The 16,279-nt window shown below is 37.7% G+C and overlaps 1 protein-coding gene across 1 annotated transcript; it reads right to left on the bottom strand.

Annotated features, from left to right (window-relative positions):
* Nucleotides 1-1,974: 1,974 nt before the first annotated feature.
* Nucleotides 1,975-15,341, bottom strand: LOC113443578 (apoptosis regulator BAX-like). Its single transcript, XM_026711905.2, has 6 exons — nucleotides 15,243-15,341; nucleotides 13,899-13,953; nucleotides 12,964-13,158; nucleotides 11,147-11,279; nucleotides 9,199-9,291; nucleotides 1,975-2,143 (listed from the first exon to the last, which is right to left on the bottom strand). The coding sequence occupies exons 1-6, from the start codon at nucleotides 15,304-15,306 to the stop codon at nucleotides 2,108-2,110; spliced, it is 576 nt and encodes a 191-aa protein (XP_026567690.1). The 5' UTR covers nucleotides 15,307-15,341; the 3' UTR covers nucleotides 1,975-2,107.
* Between the last annotated feature and the right edge of the window lie 938 nt (nucleotides 15,342-16,279).

The following is a 16,279-nucleotide window of genomic DNA, read 5'->3' as shown; positions in this document are numbered from 1 at the left end:
TAGAGAGCAAGAAGATAAACAATTTTATTTAGTTTGGGATCTTTTCTATCAATGGTTGAATGATGAAATATTAAAATATAAAAGTTAGATAATAAGGAATAATAATGACTTTATTTTCCCTTTCCTTTTATTGGTTTTTGATACTATATTTATATAATAGTTTTCTTTGTTTCTTTTTTTTTTCATATTTGGGATAGAATTGGTATGATTATAAGATTTGTTTTAGAATAAAATATTTAAAATATAGTTATCTCATAAAGGCATGACCGAATAAAAGTTTAGTCAATTTTTTTTTTTTTTTCTTTAATAGAGATACTAGGATTTATAAATTTGTATTGATAAGAGTATTATATAAAGTAACTGTAATTGTGACTATGAGGTGAATGCACAAAACCGATGGACCAACCGACTTACGGTGTGTACAAAAATATGGGGGAGCTGATACTTTTATGTTTTGTTGTTGTGTTTTTTATGTTAAAAAAATAATAAAAATTTATATATATAAAAAAAAAAAGAAGCGTAGTGAAGTAAAATAATGTCATCACTTAAATCTCAGGATTCACTGCTCAATACAGAACAGAAGACAATCAAATGCCTAGAATGTGCAATATAGTAATGTTTAAGAAGACTGAATGTACATAGGATATACCTTTCCTTTGTTGCTTAGCGAATAATCAACAGCAGTCTTCCAATACATGTAGGGCTGCCAGAGGGAAGAAGGCATCAATTTACTCTCCAAAGTACCTGAGAGCAGGATAAGAAGCAATGGGTGGAAGTTCATCAGAAGGAGATCCAACCTGGAAATAAGGAAGAATTTCCTGATAGTAAGAACTATTATTCAATAGTTTGCCTCCCAGAGTTTTGGGTGCTCCATCACTGAATGTTTTCAAGACTGGACAGCCATTTGTCTGAGATGTTATCAAGACTACTGTTTGGGCAGGAAGTTCGACTAGAAGACCTCCAAGATCCCTTCTAGCCTCATTATTCTATGATTCCATGAAATTAGAAGTTTCTTCTTTCTATTTCTACCATTTCCTTCTTTTTGTATTTTTATTTTTCACTTTCTTTTTGTTCTCTTTATTCCATATTCATGGAGCGTGATGTCTCAGCAGCTAAAGACACTGATCTTGTCAGCTGGAAAGCAGACAGCTTGGGTTCAAGATCTGAGCACGTGGGATGGCGTGAACTTCCATTATTACCCAGCTCCTGCCCACCTAGAATTCGAAAACATGGAAAATGCAGACAGATAAATGGGTGGAAGGTAACATGCACCCAGCACATAGTCATGCTGGCCACATGACCATGGAAGTGTCTTTGGACAATGCTGGAGTTCCCTCGGCTAAAAAAAATGAGATAAGCACTGCCCTCTAGAGTCAGACATGGCTGGCAGGAGAAATCCTTTAATTTTTTATTCTGTATTCATTAGTTTTATCTTTATGTTCTCTTTAAAATTGTCATACACACACACACACACACACACACACACACATAAAAACAGGGAGGAAAATTCAGGTAGTCCTTGACGTGAACCCAACTTTTCTGTTGCTAAGTGAAAACAAGTGAGTTTTGCCCCACTTTATAACCTTTCTTACCATAGTTCTTAAGTGAATCACTGCAGTTTAGTTAATCACACGGTTGTTAAGTGAATCTTGACTTTGCTTGTAGGAGATTGCAAAAATGGATCTCACAACTCTGTGACACTGCAACTGTCGTAAATATGAATCAGTTGCCAAGCGCCTGAATTTTGATCACGTGACCATGGGGATGCTACAATGGTCATAAGTGTAAAAAATGGTCATAAATCACTTTTTTCAGTGCTGTTGTAACTTTGAACAGTTGCTAAATGAACTGTTGTAAGTCAAGGACTACCTATACTTACAGGCCACAGATATTCCAGCAAGTTTTCTGACGTGACAGTTTTTGAAGTCTCCTGTCTTCAACTGAAGTCTGCCTTGTAGTGAGTCACAAGACATGTAAACAAGCAACAGTTGTATTTTATTGTTATTTCTGATCAGGATGAAATCCATCCATGGTTTCCCAAGAGGAATCAATAATTTTCTTAGCCTTCCACACAGCAGGAATTAGAAATACCAATCTCTCCACATTTCTATTCTGATGATGGGAAAAAGTTTAGTATAGCATTCTGAAAAGAAAAAGGAAAAAAAAAGAATGGAAGCATTTTGAATGCAAAGGGTAGCAAAAATTATTTAATTCAGCAGGAGAACAGTTAACAAAAGTTTCCCATGCCATATTTTATTGTCTTTCTGTTTCCACAGAGTTTCTATTTTTTGTTTTATAACCTTTGCAGTTTCACCTCTGCAGTTTTTCACAGCAGAGAAGTATCATCACATTTGGGAGGCATTCTCATCTCATCGTTTAGGAAAACCTGAATCTGTGCTGTAAAAAATGCTGCTTTGTAGAAATAAGGGAAAAAAGTTGGACATAAAATAGTTCAGTAACACTTTTGCAATGCCTGACATGCCTCTTAATGTAGACTGCGGTAAAATTTATCCTAATCTGTGGGCTGGCAACCTGTGATTTCGAGGCTACAAAAAGTGTAGCTCTTGTTAAGTGTAGTGAACTCAACCCACTTTACCCCATGATCAGCTAGCTGGCAGGCAGCAAAAAAACCTGTTTTCTCCCTGCTATGGTAAGGAGAAAAGGAGAAGGAGAGGGGAGGATGTTGGCAAGTAGTAGATTAATTCAAAAGCATCTCCAGTCAGATCTGTGTGATTTCCATGGCCTGTAAATACTTCTCATTCATGACCTATTCAGGGAAGCAACAGGCACTGGGGGGACGGGGGGGAGGACATATAAATGAGTCATATTTGGTGGGATAAGGTAATCCTCAGCATATGACCACAATTGACACCAGAATTTCCATTGCAAAGAAAAGTGGTTGTTAAGTGATCACTGCCACTGTAATGTGAATCATGCAGTCCTTCAGCTCCTTGGAAGGTTGAAAATGGCAATACCATGACAATGGGATACCACAACTGGTATAAATACATTGCCAAGCATCCAGATTTTGATCATGTGTCTGTCTGTGGGGGTGTTGCCATGGTCATGAGGACCGGTCATAAGTCACTTTTTTCAGTGTTGTTGCAATTTTGAGTAGTTGCCACAACAAATGGCTGTAAATCATGTATACCCGTATTGTATGAGAGGGAATAAGAACAACATTGGGAGGAACAACAGAATGAAGATTGCACTGCAGCTTCCAATGATGTGAGGTACATGTCCAAAGTCACATTCCAAAAAGATGTGACCATGACCAGGAAAAAAAATGAAATGTTGGATTGATGTCATTTATCAATCCTTATTAACATGAGTTAAAAATATAGCTATTTAATGTATTTTCCAGACACATTTTCAATTTCATACTTTTCCCCATGTCACATTCATAACAAAAGCTCAATAGCAAATTTTGAAAGTGTCCAAAAAAGGATTTGGAAAGTCCTTGTGAAGCAAACTCTCTAGTGAAATAGGGGAAAATGTAGGCTGTCAATCTACTGCATAAACATTTAAATTAACAGTATCTTTAAGAACCTGTATTAACATTGTACCATTTGAAAGAAAATGTGTTGCATCTGTTCACAGTTGAGTTTTGGATCAGTAACAAGGTAGTAATTGTTTAAAAATCAATCTATTTTTTTCAATAAAAAGATGAATTCTTAAAAAAAAAATTATATGCCTATTTTATTTTTTCCACTTTCCTAAGTAGCTAGAGTCACATGGACTCCCAGAAAAATATCTTATTATTAATTCCTACTTTTAGACAATTCACCCAACTGGCTTCTGCTGTATTAAGGACTAGAAACATTTCTTTAAAAGACAACTGGTGGTTTTTAGGATTCTGAGCTCAGCTTTGGGGTGTACAAAATGGCGTGTCTGTCCCCTGTTGGACTTCTTGGGAAGAAGCTGCCCAAACAGTTTCAAGACAACAACCACATGAACTATGATTTTTTCAAGTCATTCAACAGAGAATAACACAACTACCCCCACACAAATGCAATTGTTAGAAAGAAAGATCAGCTAAGCACAAGAATCAGCTACACTAGCCAGGTTATGCATCATAGTTTAGTGAACAAACACAATTTTTGGGTTCCCACAACACATTAAGGTAAAATGAATGAAACAGCCCTTATTTATCTTTATGGTATCTGTATTTTCCCCATGTATTAATATTTTTGCGGTTTGTATGTTATAAATTGTCTTAATAAATCCTATAAAATTTTCACCAAATTTCATGCCTATTAGTTGTTTAATAAGGAAGTTCCAATTCAGGTTGTCAAATGACTTCTGGGCGTCTAAAAATATCAATGTCATTGTCTTGGTTGAGTATACTTCATAATATTCTAATATATCCATAATGGTTCTTGTATTTGTTTTTATTTGCCTATGGGGGAGGAAGCCATTCTGATAAGCGTGGAGAATTCTACTTAACACTCTCTTTAATCTTTCCGCCAATATTGTAGCCATTATTTTGTAATCTACATTTAAAAGTGATATTGGTCTATAGTTTTGAATTTTTTGTGGGTCTGATTGTTCTTTATAAATAAGCGCAATATATGCTTCCAACCATGATTTAGGCATGTTAGCATTCTCCAGGGCTTCATTGTACAAGTCCACCAATATCTCCTCTATTGTTTCTTGGAATTCCTTATAGAATTCTGAAGGAATTCCATCTGGGCCAGGGGTCTAATTTGCTTTTTGTGTTCCAATTGCCTTCCTAATTTCTTCTATAGATATTTTATTATTCAAATTTTGTTTCTCTTCATCAGTAATTTCAGGCAAGTTCTTTTCATTCAAATATTGATCAATAGATTCTTCTGGTATTTCTTCCTGTTTATACAATTTCATAAAAAACTCCTTAGCAATTTCTTTCTTTTCTTGGGTCTGCGTGCATAATTTCCCTTCCTGATCTTGGAGAGCTATGATCGTTCTCTTTTCTTGTTCTTTTTTAATTGTAAGGGCTAACCACCTCCCCGGATTATTTGCATTTTCAAAATAATTTTGTTTTGCTAATTTAATTTTTCAGGCCAAATCTTCCTGTACATTTAGATTTATCTTATGTTTTACCAGATCAATTTCTTTCTTAATGTTTGAATTGTTTGGGTCCTTTTGTCTACTTGTTTCCAAACCTTTCAGTTTCTCCCTCCATATGTTTTGTTGCTGTCTTTTTTCTTTATTCTTTTTAATACTGTAAGCAATAGTTAGACCTCTCAGGCTTTGGCCGTATCCCAAAGATTCTGTAAAGAAGTATGTTCTCTTTTGTTTATTTCAAAAAATACGTTCAATTCTTTCTTTATCATTTCAATATATTCTTTATCTCTTAATATGGTATTGTTAAATGTCCATCTTCCAATTTTTCTCTTTCCTTTTGATTTAATTTGAGTGGGATTATGGTCAGCCCATAGATTTGGCAAAATCTCGATCCTTTCAATATTCTCCATTAACCCAGGGTCCATCCATATCTGATGTATTCTGGACCAAGAGTGGTGGGGGTTCGAAAAAAAGGTATATTGTTTTTTATTTAGATTTAATTCTCTCCACACATCTTTCAAGTTAAGTTCTCTTACCATATTATTAAAAGACAGAGTATTCTCCTTTCCTTTTTATTTTTTTGGAAGTTCTGTAATCTTTATCTTTGTCTGGGACGGCATTATAATCCCCTACAATGCATACATTAGCATACTCAAATTCTATTATCTTATGGTGAAGCCTGTTATAAAAGTCTTTTTGATTTGTATTCAGGGCATATATTGTGACTAATAACATCTTTTTCTGATTTACATTTATTTCTATAAAGAACATTCTCCCTTCTTGATCTTTGTATATTTGTTTATGTTGCAACCAATCCTTTACGTATACTACAATACCCCCTATTTTTTGTTTGCAAGTGCTGAGTACATTCTACCCAAATTTATATTCTTTAAGAGGTCTGTTTGATTGTCTGGAATATGCACTTCTTGGATACAAGTTATGTCAGCATTTTATTTTTTGTATTTCTCAAATATCTGTTTTCTTTTTGATGATAAATTTAAACCATTGATATTGACTGAAAATAAAGTGATTTCTCTATCAGTGTCACTGACTGTCTGAGGCATTTCTTGTTTCATTCCTTGTTCTAGACTCTCTTTTTCTTAGTCTGTTGCCTTCCCCTTCTTCTCTAAGATTTTGGGGTTCAGAGTGTGAATCAGATTCTTTTTCTCTGGAGAGTTGTTCCTCTTGGCTTCTCGTATTTAGGTCGTCTCTACTTTCTTGTTCTTCCTCGGGTTCTAGATGTCGTTCACAAAATTCCTGTGCTTTTTCAATTATATCAATTTTGTATTTTTTGTCCTGCCATGAAACTAAAAGCCCCTCTGGGGTGAGCCACCTAAATGGAATACCATTTCTAATGAGTTGATAAAAATTGATAGCTCCTTCTCTGCTCTCTGACTCTCCTGGTATTTGTTTCAGTGTAACCACTTCATGATCTTTGTATACAAGTGGTTCATCTCTGGTCTTACGATAGAGCAGGTCTTGTGTTGTCTTCCTCACAAATCGAATGTGAACCTCTCGGGTAGTCTATGTCTCCTCGCATAGTGTGTATATACTCTGTAGACCTCATCTACATCATTCTCAATTTCCAGTTTGGATCTCTGTAAAGCCACCGCTATCAGATTCGTCATAATTGCACGTAAATCTTCCTTTTTGTCTCCCACCACATTTTGGAACCTAAGATGAAATGATGCCTTCTCTAATTCCATGTGTACCATCGAATCCCGGAGTTCACAGTAGAGCACTTTCCAAGATAAATAAGGGAGTAAGACAAGGCTGCCCTCTAGCTCTTCTATTGTATATATTGGCAGAAGAGACTCTCTTAGTACAAGAGATTAGAGGACTAAAAATTAAAAAAGAGGAATATAAACTCCAGGCATTCACCGATGATATGGCATTAGAAGAACCCTTAGAAGCGAGCCTATACTACTAAGAGAAGTAGAAGAATATGGAAAGGTGGAAGGGTTAAAAATTAACAAAGAAAAAACAAAAGTGTTAACAAAAAACTGTACAAAGGAGCAGAAGGAAGAACTAGCAAATAAATTAGGTATGTAGGTGGTAAATAAAGTAAAATACCTAGGGATCTGGTTGACTGCTAGATGTTCGTCGATTAAAAAAGATAACTATGATAAGTTAATAACGCAAATAGTTAAAGATTTAGATAATTGGACCAAATTGCAGTTATCGCTATTGGGACCTATTTCGATAGTAAAAATGAATATTTTGCCAAGATTGTTGTTCTTGTTTCAGACAGTGCCTGTCAAGTTAGAAAAGATTTCTTTTGTAGAATTAAACAAATGTATATCTAAATTTATATAGCAGAGGAAAAAACCCAGAGCGAAATATAAATTATTACAGGATGCCAAGAAAAAAAGGAAGATTTGGCCTTTCAGATTTTGAATTATATTATGATGCTGCTATAGTAAACTGGCTTAAGGATTGGGTTAAATTAGAAAATAGAAGGTTATTAGTATTAGAAAGTTTTGATCTCCAACTTGGCTAGCACGCCTTCATGTGGGATGGAAAATCTAAACAACATTCATATTTCCAAAGGCACCATGTAAGAAATGTGTTGTTCAATATCTGGGGAAAGATTAAAAAAAACCACTACACAAAGGTTCCATTGTGGCTATCTACATTGGAAGCAGTCACACATCCAAATGTATTGGATTATGAAAATATTGTCAGGTATAAAGATTTATTATATGATACTGGAGAGCTTAAAAATAGGAACCAAATACAAATTCAAGGAAAGGAGACAGCTTGGTGGCCCTTCACACAAATACAAACCCATTATAAAAAAGATAGAGAACAATTTGGCTTTAATATGACCCCACAAGAATTAGATAAAATATGACTAGGAGAGGAAAAGAAAACTATTAGTAAAACATAAATATCTTTTGGACTACAAATTAAAAGAAGAAACAGTCACAGAATCTATGATAATTTGGGCTAAAAACGTGGGTCATAGTATTGAATTAGATAAGTGGGAACACATCTGGCAAACAAACTACAAATTAACCATGTCAGTCTTGTATAAAGAAAACTTATATAAAATGGTTCATTGCTGGCACCTACCTCCTGCGAGACTGGCTAAGATGTTCCCCAACCTACCACCCAACTGTTGGAAATGTAACTACGCACAAGGAACATATTTTCACATGTGGTAGACTTGCCCATGTGCTCAGAAGTTTTGGAAAAATATTAGAAATTGGATTTTAAATATAACGAAACAAATTTTAAAATTTGAACCCGAAACCTTTCTGCTAAGTATGATAGGTTTAAACATGGAGAAAATATATCAATATTTAATTTTGCATATCATAACTGCGGCTAACCTACGCACAAAACTGGAAACTGTCTTCCATTCCTTCAGAGGATATGGTAATTAAAAAAATACATGGATGTGCTGAGATGGATAGCCTAACCAAATTGTTAAAAAATAAACAAGATAGTGACCATTATGAAATATGGAACATTTGGTATGAGTGGTTAAAGAAAAGGTAATATTTGATATTTGGATAAGTTATGAAAATGACAGAAGATGTGCATTTAATCATAAACTATATAGAGAAATTAAAACATTAAAAGAACGAAGGAGTTATTGTAACAAGGAAGATCACATCAATGATAAAGAAAAAAAAATTAACCATTGCTCAATATATGCTGTAAAATGTATATATGTATGTATGTATGTATGTATGTATGTGTATATATATATATACCCGAACAAAGCTGAATGCCATACATGTAAGTACCCGCAAAAACTTCACACACACACACACACACACACACACACACATATATTGATTTGTCTGTTTTAAATGTATGTCAAATAAATGTTTTTTCTAGAATAAAAAATAAAAAAAAAATAAAAAATGAATGAAACAGCATTATGGCTTTGTTTAAGGTTGCCCTACTTATTCTGATTAGGAGCTGAACATTTCCAGGTCATGGGATCTTCTGGAGATGCCGTGGCTTTCCACATATTGCTACAGGATAATTCGTATTAGTAAGGATTCATGCTAATTGGGGTTGATGGAACTTGAGGTCCAATGTGTTCCACAGCTGACCTAAATCTATATTTTTAACAAAGTCTTCTCAAATCTTGGCTATAAGAGAAACACTCAAAGGATCCTCAACCATGTCACTCACCCAGCCTCCCTGCTGTTCGATCCAGAGAGCCAGCCGATCCCTTAAAAAGTTCATGGCCCAGTCCATCACATCCCTAAAGAAACTGGAGGCACACTATGGATGTAGAAAAGAAGAAAGAGCAAAAATGATTCAAAACAGAATCTAAAATTTATAAGCTTTAGCTTTTTTTTTTTTAGTCAAAATATTGAGGACAGAGAAATATTGAGGGAAATAATGGCTAGAAAAATCAGATTTGCAGATTAGGAGATTCTTGGCTATGAATTAAGCTTACTTGTCTAAAAGGTCAATAGAATGTACTCCAAAGTTTGTGAATTCACTAGCTCATTTCAACCTGATGATCAGTAAATTAGGACTTCCTAATTTGCAGTAATCATAGACATTTCAAACAAAGGAAGCAATTGTACACATTTATCAATTCAGAAGTAAATCAAGTGTCAGATTTATTCTGAGATGTGTGCAAAGTGACATAATTTTTCCCAATCAGAGGATGTTAATCTGTGGAAAGACACATTAAGTTACAGAAGAACAAATACTCTTCTAACCACTTAAAAAGAGAGAGGTCAACCATGTTTTAAATCTGTTTCTAGTACTGAGTTGAGTGCATGATTTCCTTTTGAAAAAAATGCCACAGTCAATTCTGTGTTTGAAAAGCTAGGATGGCCTGGCACACAAAACAAAAGAATTATTATTTAGTGATTTAGGGTGCTATTTCTTTCCTAAATATGTGGGGAAAGAGTGAAGGATAAATGAGATGAGTGAAGACAGAGGCGAATTGCACCTGGAAGATTTGAAGAACACAATCCATAAGACAAAACAGGCAGGCACCTTAAATCTTGCAGAGGCTTCAAATATTATAAAGCACCCCAGCAAAAAAACCCAAAAAGACTCAGGTATCCTTTCTGTTTGTTTTTCCTTTAAAATAGGTATACAATGGTTTGACCAGAACAACAGTCAATGTCGATAGGAGATAGAAATTTTCCCTATATTCTTTCTTTTTAACTCTCCATTGGTGTGTTTATATAAAAGAAATATAGTCTCATTTGGCATTTGTAGAAGGGGAAATGACATCGTGTATGTCATCAAACACAGATGAAGCTTTAAATATCATGACGCAAGCCTACAATTGCATCATTTGCATGGTGATTATTTACATGTCATTAATTTTGACATCACGACTAGTAATGAATGGATCCAAGTGTACAGAGCCCTCCCAAATACCCTTTCCTCTGGAACACTAATGGTTCCTTAATTAAAAATTAGCCAGCAATCTGGATTTGTCTAGGACACCAAGCCATGAATAAGGTGAACTAGTGAAAGCCAAACCATAGCTATCAAACATGGTAAACAGCATCTCTGACCCAGAGATAATAAGCAAAAACTATACTATCTATCTCTTAGTGTGACATGCAAGTAAGATGAGAAGGAGCCAGTAAAGATTACCAATAAGGAGAGATAAAAGATTTTAATTAAGAGAAGCTTCATCCTTATAAATCTTTCAGGCAAGGGAGAGTAATTTATGGCAAAAGGGCCTCATGCATCTGCCCAATTGCTTTTCTGCAGCACAGTGAGTTCCCCTAACCATGTCTGCTAAAAATCTACATCAAAGCTATCATTCTGGGGCAGAACAAAAATAAAAAATGCTGCTGCTTCCTTAAAATAAGCACTTAAAATACAAAAATAACTCAATTTTTTCTTTCTCCCAGCCTTGCCACCTGCATCCATCCTTGTGATAGGCCTCTCTCCCTTTGTGACATTCAGCCCAACTAAAAGTTTTAAGAATGTCCTCCCACAAAAAGCCCGTCTACCCCAAAGCAACTCTGCCTTAAGCTGGCACTGATTATATGGGTCTTACTACAACAAACCCCGCTCTGATTTCAGCTTATATTGCTTTTCCTGCCCACTCCTTGAGGATGTTGATACAACAGACATTATGCCTTCAGGTTCTTACCTGTCTGCAAACTTCGTATGTAAAGTAGAAGAAGACAACAATCCGTCCCCAGTTGACCCCAGTAGCAAACATCTCCTCTGATACTTTGGCCAGACCGTGGAGTGGATTTTCACTGGTGACGCTTTCTGCCATTCTGTAATGGGAGAAGGACATCTCAGGGCAGTACAAGTGGTCTTCATCTTACGACCACAATTGAGCCCAGAATTTACGCTGCTAAGTGGGAAATTTGTTAAGTGAGTTTTGCTTCATTTTACGACTTTTCTTGTCACATTTGTTAAGTGAACCAATGCAGTTGTTAAATTACTAACATGGTTGTTAAGTGAATCTGGCTTCCCCATTGACTTTGCTTGTCAGAAGGTCATGAAAGAAGATCATGTGACCCTGGGACACTGCAACCGTCATAAGTGTGAGTCAGTGGTCAAAAGCATCTGAATGCAAATCACATGACTACAGGGATGCTACAATGGCCATAAGTGTGAAAAATGGAAGTGAAAGTCACTTTTTTCAGTGCCGTTGTAACTTTGAACAGTCAGTACATGAACCGTTGTAAGTCGAGGACTACCTGTACAATAAAAAGTTAATTTTGGAAAAGAAAGCAAAATCATGTAAAAAGTAGCAGATCCAACAGATCAAACTAGGTTTTATTTAAAAAAGAAAAGCTTTCATGGATCTTGAATATCATTAGAAGCCCAGGAGAGAAGAATGGATTTTACTAGAGGCAGAAGAAAAAATCTGGATCTCACCACCTTCACCAGAAGTAGTTGGTGCATCTTATAATAGAACTGGTAGGCTGTCCCACTATACTCCATACAGTAGCTTTTTTTTTTTTCTTCTTTTTAGGAACTGTATCATCAAATACAGTTGAAAATGCATCCATGTAGTAGACCAGATATTATTCATCTGTGTTATTAATCCAGAATATGCTTTCTCAGGCAAGAGTAGCAACAAACACTCCCCTAGGAACCATCTCAACCCAGTGGGATTGACTGCCCCACTCACTCCAGCAGAAGGATCCCGTTGGCCAAGGAATTTGGGCAGGCAGGGTCCAGAATAGCCTTTTCTGCTGTGACTCCTATGGAACAACGTGCTCCTTGAGGTAAGATCCACCCGTAACCTCTTGGCCTTCTGAAAGGGCCTGAAAACCTGGCTTTGCCCATTGATCTTGGAGCCCTGGTGGAAGCTCCAATCACACACTGGAAGGGGTTACTAGAAGCATAGAAATGGAAGGACCTTAAGAGATTTTTTAATCCAACCCTCTGCCCAAGGCAGCAGTCCTTATTCCATCCCAAATGATTGTCCAATCTTTTCGTGTAAACCAGTAGTGGTGGTGGGAGTAATGGAGTCCCCACAACTCCAGGAGGTTAGTTGTTTCATTGATTAATCATTCTCACTTTCGGGGAGTTTCTCCTTAGCTCCAGGTTGGATCAGTCTCTGACTAGTTGCTTTTTATCTTGCCCTCAGGTGCTATGGAAAATAAATCAACCCCCTCTTCCGTGTGATAGCCCTTCATGTATTTGAAGGCAGCTATCATGTTACCCCTAAGCCTTCTCTCCATTAGGCTAAACATACCTAGTTCTTTTAGCCATTTATTGTATGGTTTAACCTCCAGCCCCCTTATAATCTTTGTTGCATTTCTTTATGATGTAAGTTTCTCAAAGTCCCTCAATAGTGACATGGGATCACACACATTCAATAAACAAACAAACAAAATGCAACCAATCACAGGTCGATTGGAAATCGGCCTTCTTCTTCCCAAAGGGGGAACCAGAGTGGCCCACCGATGAGGGCTGGATCCAATTGGTTTTGTATCTTCCTACCTGGTGATATCTGCATTATTCCTGAGTTCCTGTAATATGCGGAACATGTGCTCTTTCAATGAATACACCTGGGCAGTATCTGACTCATCTCCCCCATTTGCTTGCTCCCCTGGGATGCTGTCTCTGCCAACCTGCTCCAAGGAGGCTGGGTGAGGAGAGCAAGCCGCATATCGCTGCCAGAGAGTCTTGATGAATCTGCCAAGAGAAAAAAAGCATGAACAGATGTGGCGCCTGGGCCTGGCACTTGAAGAAGGTGGAGTTAGCACTCTCCTACGTTGTTTTCCATCACTGGGCTCTGGATAGGAGATTCAGTGTCACAAGCAGAGATGCTGAAAAAGGAGCAGCGAAAAGACTCCTTAAAAAGCACAGAGCAGCCTTACTGACAAAGTGATGCTCTTGAATGAGTTTATTTGATTTTTTTTGATCCTCCTTTTATTATTTTATAAGTGACTCAAGACGATGAAGATACACAATACTCCTTCGTCCTCCTCTTTTCCCCACAACAACAACTCTGTGAGGAGAGTTCTTTGAAATCCACCCCCCGCAATACACTTGTCCTGCAGTTGGACCTTCTGGGAGGCCCAAATTCAGCATATCTGGACTCTTCCCTATTCAAGTAACAGAGAAAGCTTGGAGAACATTCACTCGTGCTCAAAATGTACTCATCGTATCACTTATAGCAGGGGTGTCATCGTATCACTTATAGCAGGGGTGTCAAACTTGCGTCATCACGGCGTCGTCACGTGACGTATCGAGACATTTCCCCCCCCCTCGCTAAACCAGGTGGGGGTGGGGGCAGCACATGATGCTTCTGGCCTGCGGGTTTGACACCCCTGACTTACAGGGTTATATGGGAACTGCTTGAAGTTGGTTATGAGATGGGTGGCTATATAAACATTATAAACAAACGAACAAATAAACAAATTCTCACCTACCCCCACAACAAGGCTTTCCCAATTCGAAGAATGCATGAGATGCTGTCAGAAAGGCCTTGGGAGAAGGAGAGAAAAGATTTCAGGCGTTTACCTTCCATTTGCATCGGACCGATCTCTAATTCATTCTCCTTCAAACTTGTTATATCGGCTTCCGGTGTCTTGAGATTTAAGGAAAATGGACAGTTCCCTCTGGGGAAGATTTCTTCCTAGGCTGGTGAATCAGACACCCGTGTTAAGAAATACCTTATTGGGGAAGAGAATGGTCATAAACGGGTGGTTGTGGGGTTGAGGACTCCTTGTAGTATATCTGGAAATCCTGTCACTTGTGCTCTGACCTCCCCGAATAAGCGCAAGCTTCTGTTGCGCTAAAAGCAGGGGAAAAAGTTTCACAGATGCAAATATCAGTCTCTTAAGGAGAACTTCCCAAGTACTAATTTGATTGGACATAGTAGGTTACATGAACATATCAATTAAGATTTCTTAGTTCATGTTCCAGTTAGCCAAGGAATCATTTAGTCTCTATTTTAAGGAACCCCAAGAGCATTTGGACTGATTGACTAAAGAACCTGCGAAAGGAATCTTCTCCCTTTAAATAATGTATGGATTACACATTTAACTTGCTTCATTATACTTTGCTTAAAGTACAGGTAGTCCTCAGATCATGACCACAATTGCGCCCACAATTTCTGTTTTAAGTGACACATTTGTTAAGGGAGGTTTGCCCCATTTTACGACCTTTCTTGCCGCCGTTATTAAGTGAATCACTGCAGTTAAGTCAGTAACATGGCTGTTAAGTGAATTTGGCTTCCCCACTGATTTCACTTGTCAAAAGGTTGCAAATCTCAGGACATAGCAATAGTCATGAACCAGTTGCCAAGCACCTGAATTTTGATCACGTGGTCATGAGGATGTTTCAAAGGTGGTAAGTGTGAAAAAGGGGTCATAAGTCACTTTTTTTTAGTGCCCTTTTAATTTTGAACAGTCACTAAATTAACTGTTTTAAGTTGAGGTCTACCTGTACATATTGTGTTAGAAGCATGTTCCATTCCCCAGTGGAATCCTATAGCCTAGGGTTATGTATATTGGTTGTATACGTTGACTGTGTTGCCCAGATGCGCAGATTCCTGGTTAAATTAACTAGTTTTCTCAATTTCTCCGAGTGTAGCTCCGTAAACTCTGAAGCAGCGGCACGGACCGCGTTATACTCGAATCCACCTCTGCCTGTACCGAGGGTGCGGCTGGATAAAACGGCTTCGGGAGCCGGGACTTCCAACTCCTTCCTCCCTCCCTTCCCGTTCTCCGCTGGGGACATAACTCGGCCGCTCTTTTGCACAACTTTCTTACTCGATTCCCCGGGAATCGCAACTGGGGCCATCGGCCGGTTCCTCCCGCTTCCCTCCGCTGCCATGTCGAAATCCAGGCGATGACGCCCCCTTTGCAGAGTAACTTCCTCTGCCGGTGAAAATGAAAGAGGGAGCCAACTGAAGGCGTTACTGATGGGACTTCCACTCCGTTCCCGAAATGTGGAAGAATTACGGGGCGTGCATAAGCGCACCAACGTGCCTACCGTCCCTGTCCTATTGTTTCTTTTAATTTTTCTTATATGTATCCATTTCATGTATTCATAACTATGTTTATTCTTATACCTGTTATCTTATAATCTCTTGACAAAATAAAATAAATATAAATAAATAAAATTGCAAAAAGTCGGGTGCAGTTCTTAACCTGAGTGCACTTTCGCACTTAACTTTTGAGGAGGCACGAAGTTTGCACCATGAAGCTTGGATCACACGTTGCTTTAACTCACCATAGGCTTAAATTGTGGTTTGTGTATGCTACAGTTGTCGTTAAGTGCCCTCCAAATTCCACAATGAGAAAAGAGTACTTTGTGGCCGTGCTATTATCAATCTTGGCAATTTTAAGAGGTGTGAACTACGACTCCCAGAATTCCTCTCCTGGCTGAGGAATTCTGGGAGTTGAAGTCCCCTCCTTTTCAAGTTGCTGAGATTGCCTCAATGGCAAATTGAGGTTTGTGAACTCAGCCCAAGAACAATCTTATGCACCTCTGGCCAAATTCTCATACTGTTAATGGGTATTCTTAGCATTTTGGTTTATTATGTTGTGTGAATCTAACTACTATGCTGCAGTTAATCATGGTGTGGCAAACGCAGTTTAAGCATGCCAGAATTTCATTTAGAGTTCATAATTCAGGCCATGAATATATTTCTGCTGGATTTGTCTTGTCCACTGCACCCCTATTTAGTAACTTCTCCGGATAAACCAGCACTATCCTGTGACCTCAATCCTTCATAGGAATGTCCCCTATTTCCCCCAGTTATGCTAGATACTGTTTTGTATGTGGCCAGATGTGGTTGAGTAAA

Source organism: Pseudonaja textilis, chromosome Z (assembly GCF_049901715.1).
Source record: "Pseudonaja textilis isolate UNSWEBS1 chromosome Z, rPseTex1.2, whole genome shotgun sequence".
In the NCBI taxonomy this organism is placed as follows: Eukaryota; Metazoa; Chordata; class Lepidosauria; order Squamata; family Elapidae; genus Pseudonaja; species Pseudonaja textilis.
The sequence above is the reverse complement of the archived record's forward strand: the minus strand, read 5'-3'. Positions and strand labels throughout refer to the sequence as shown.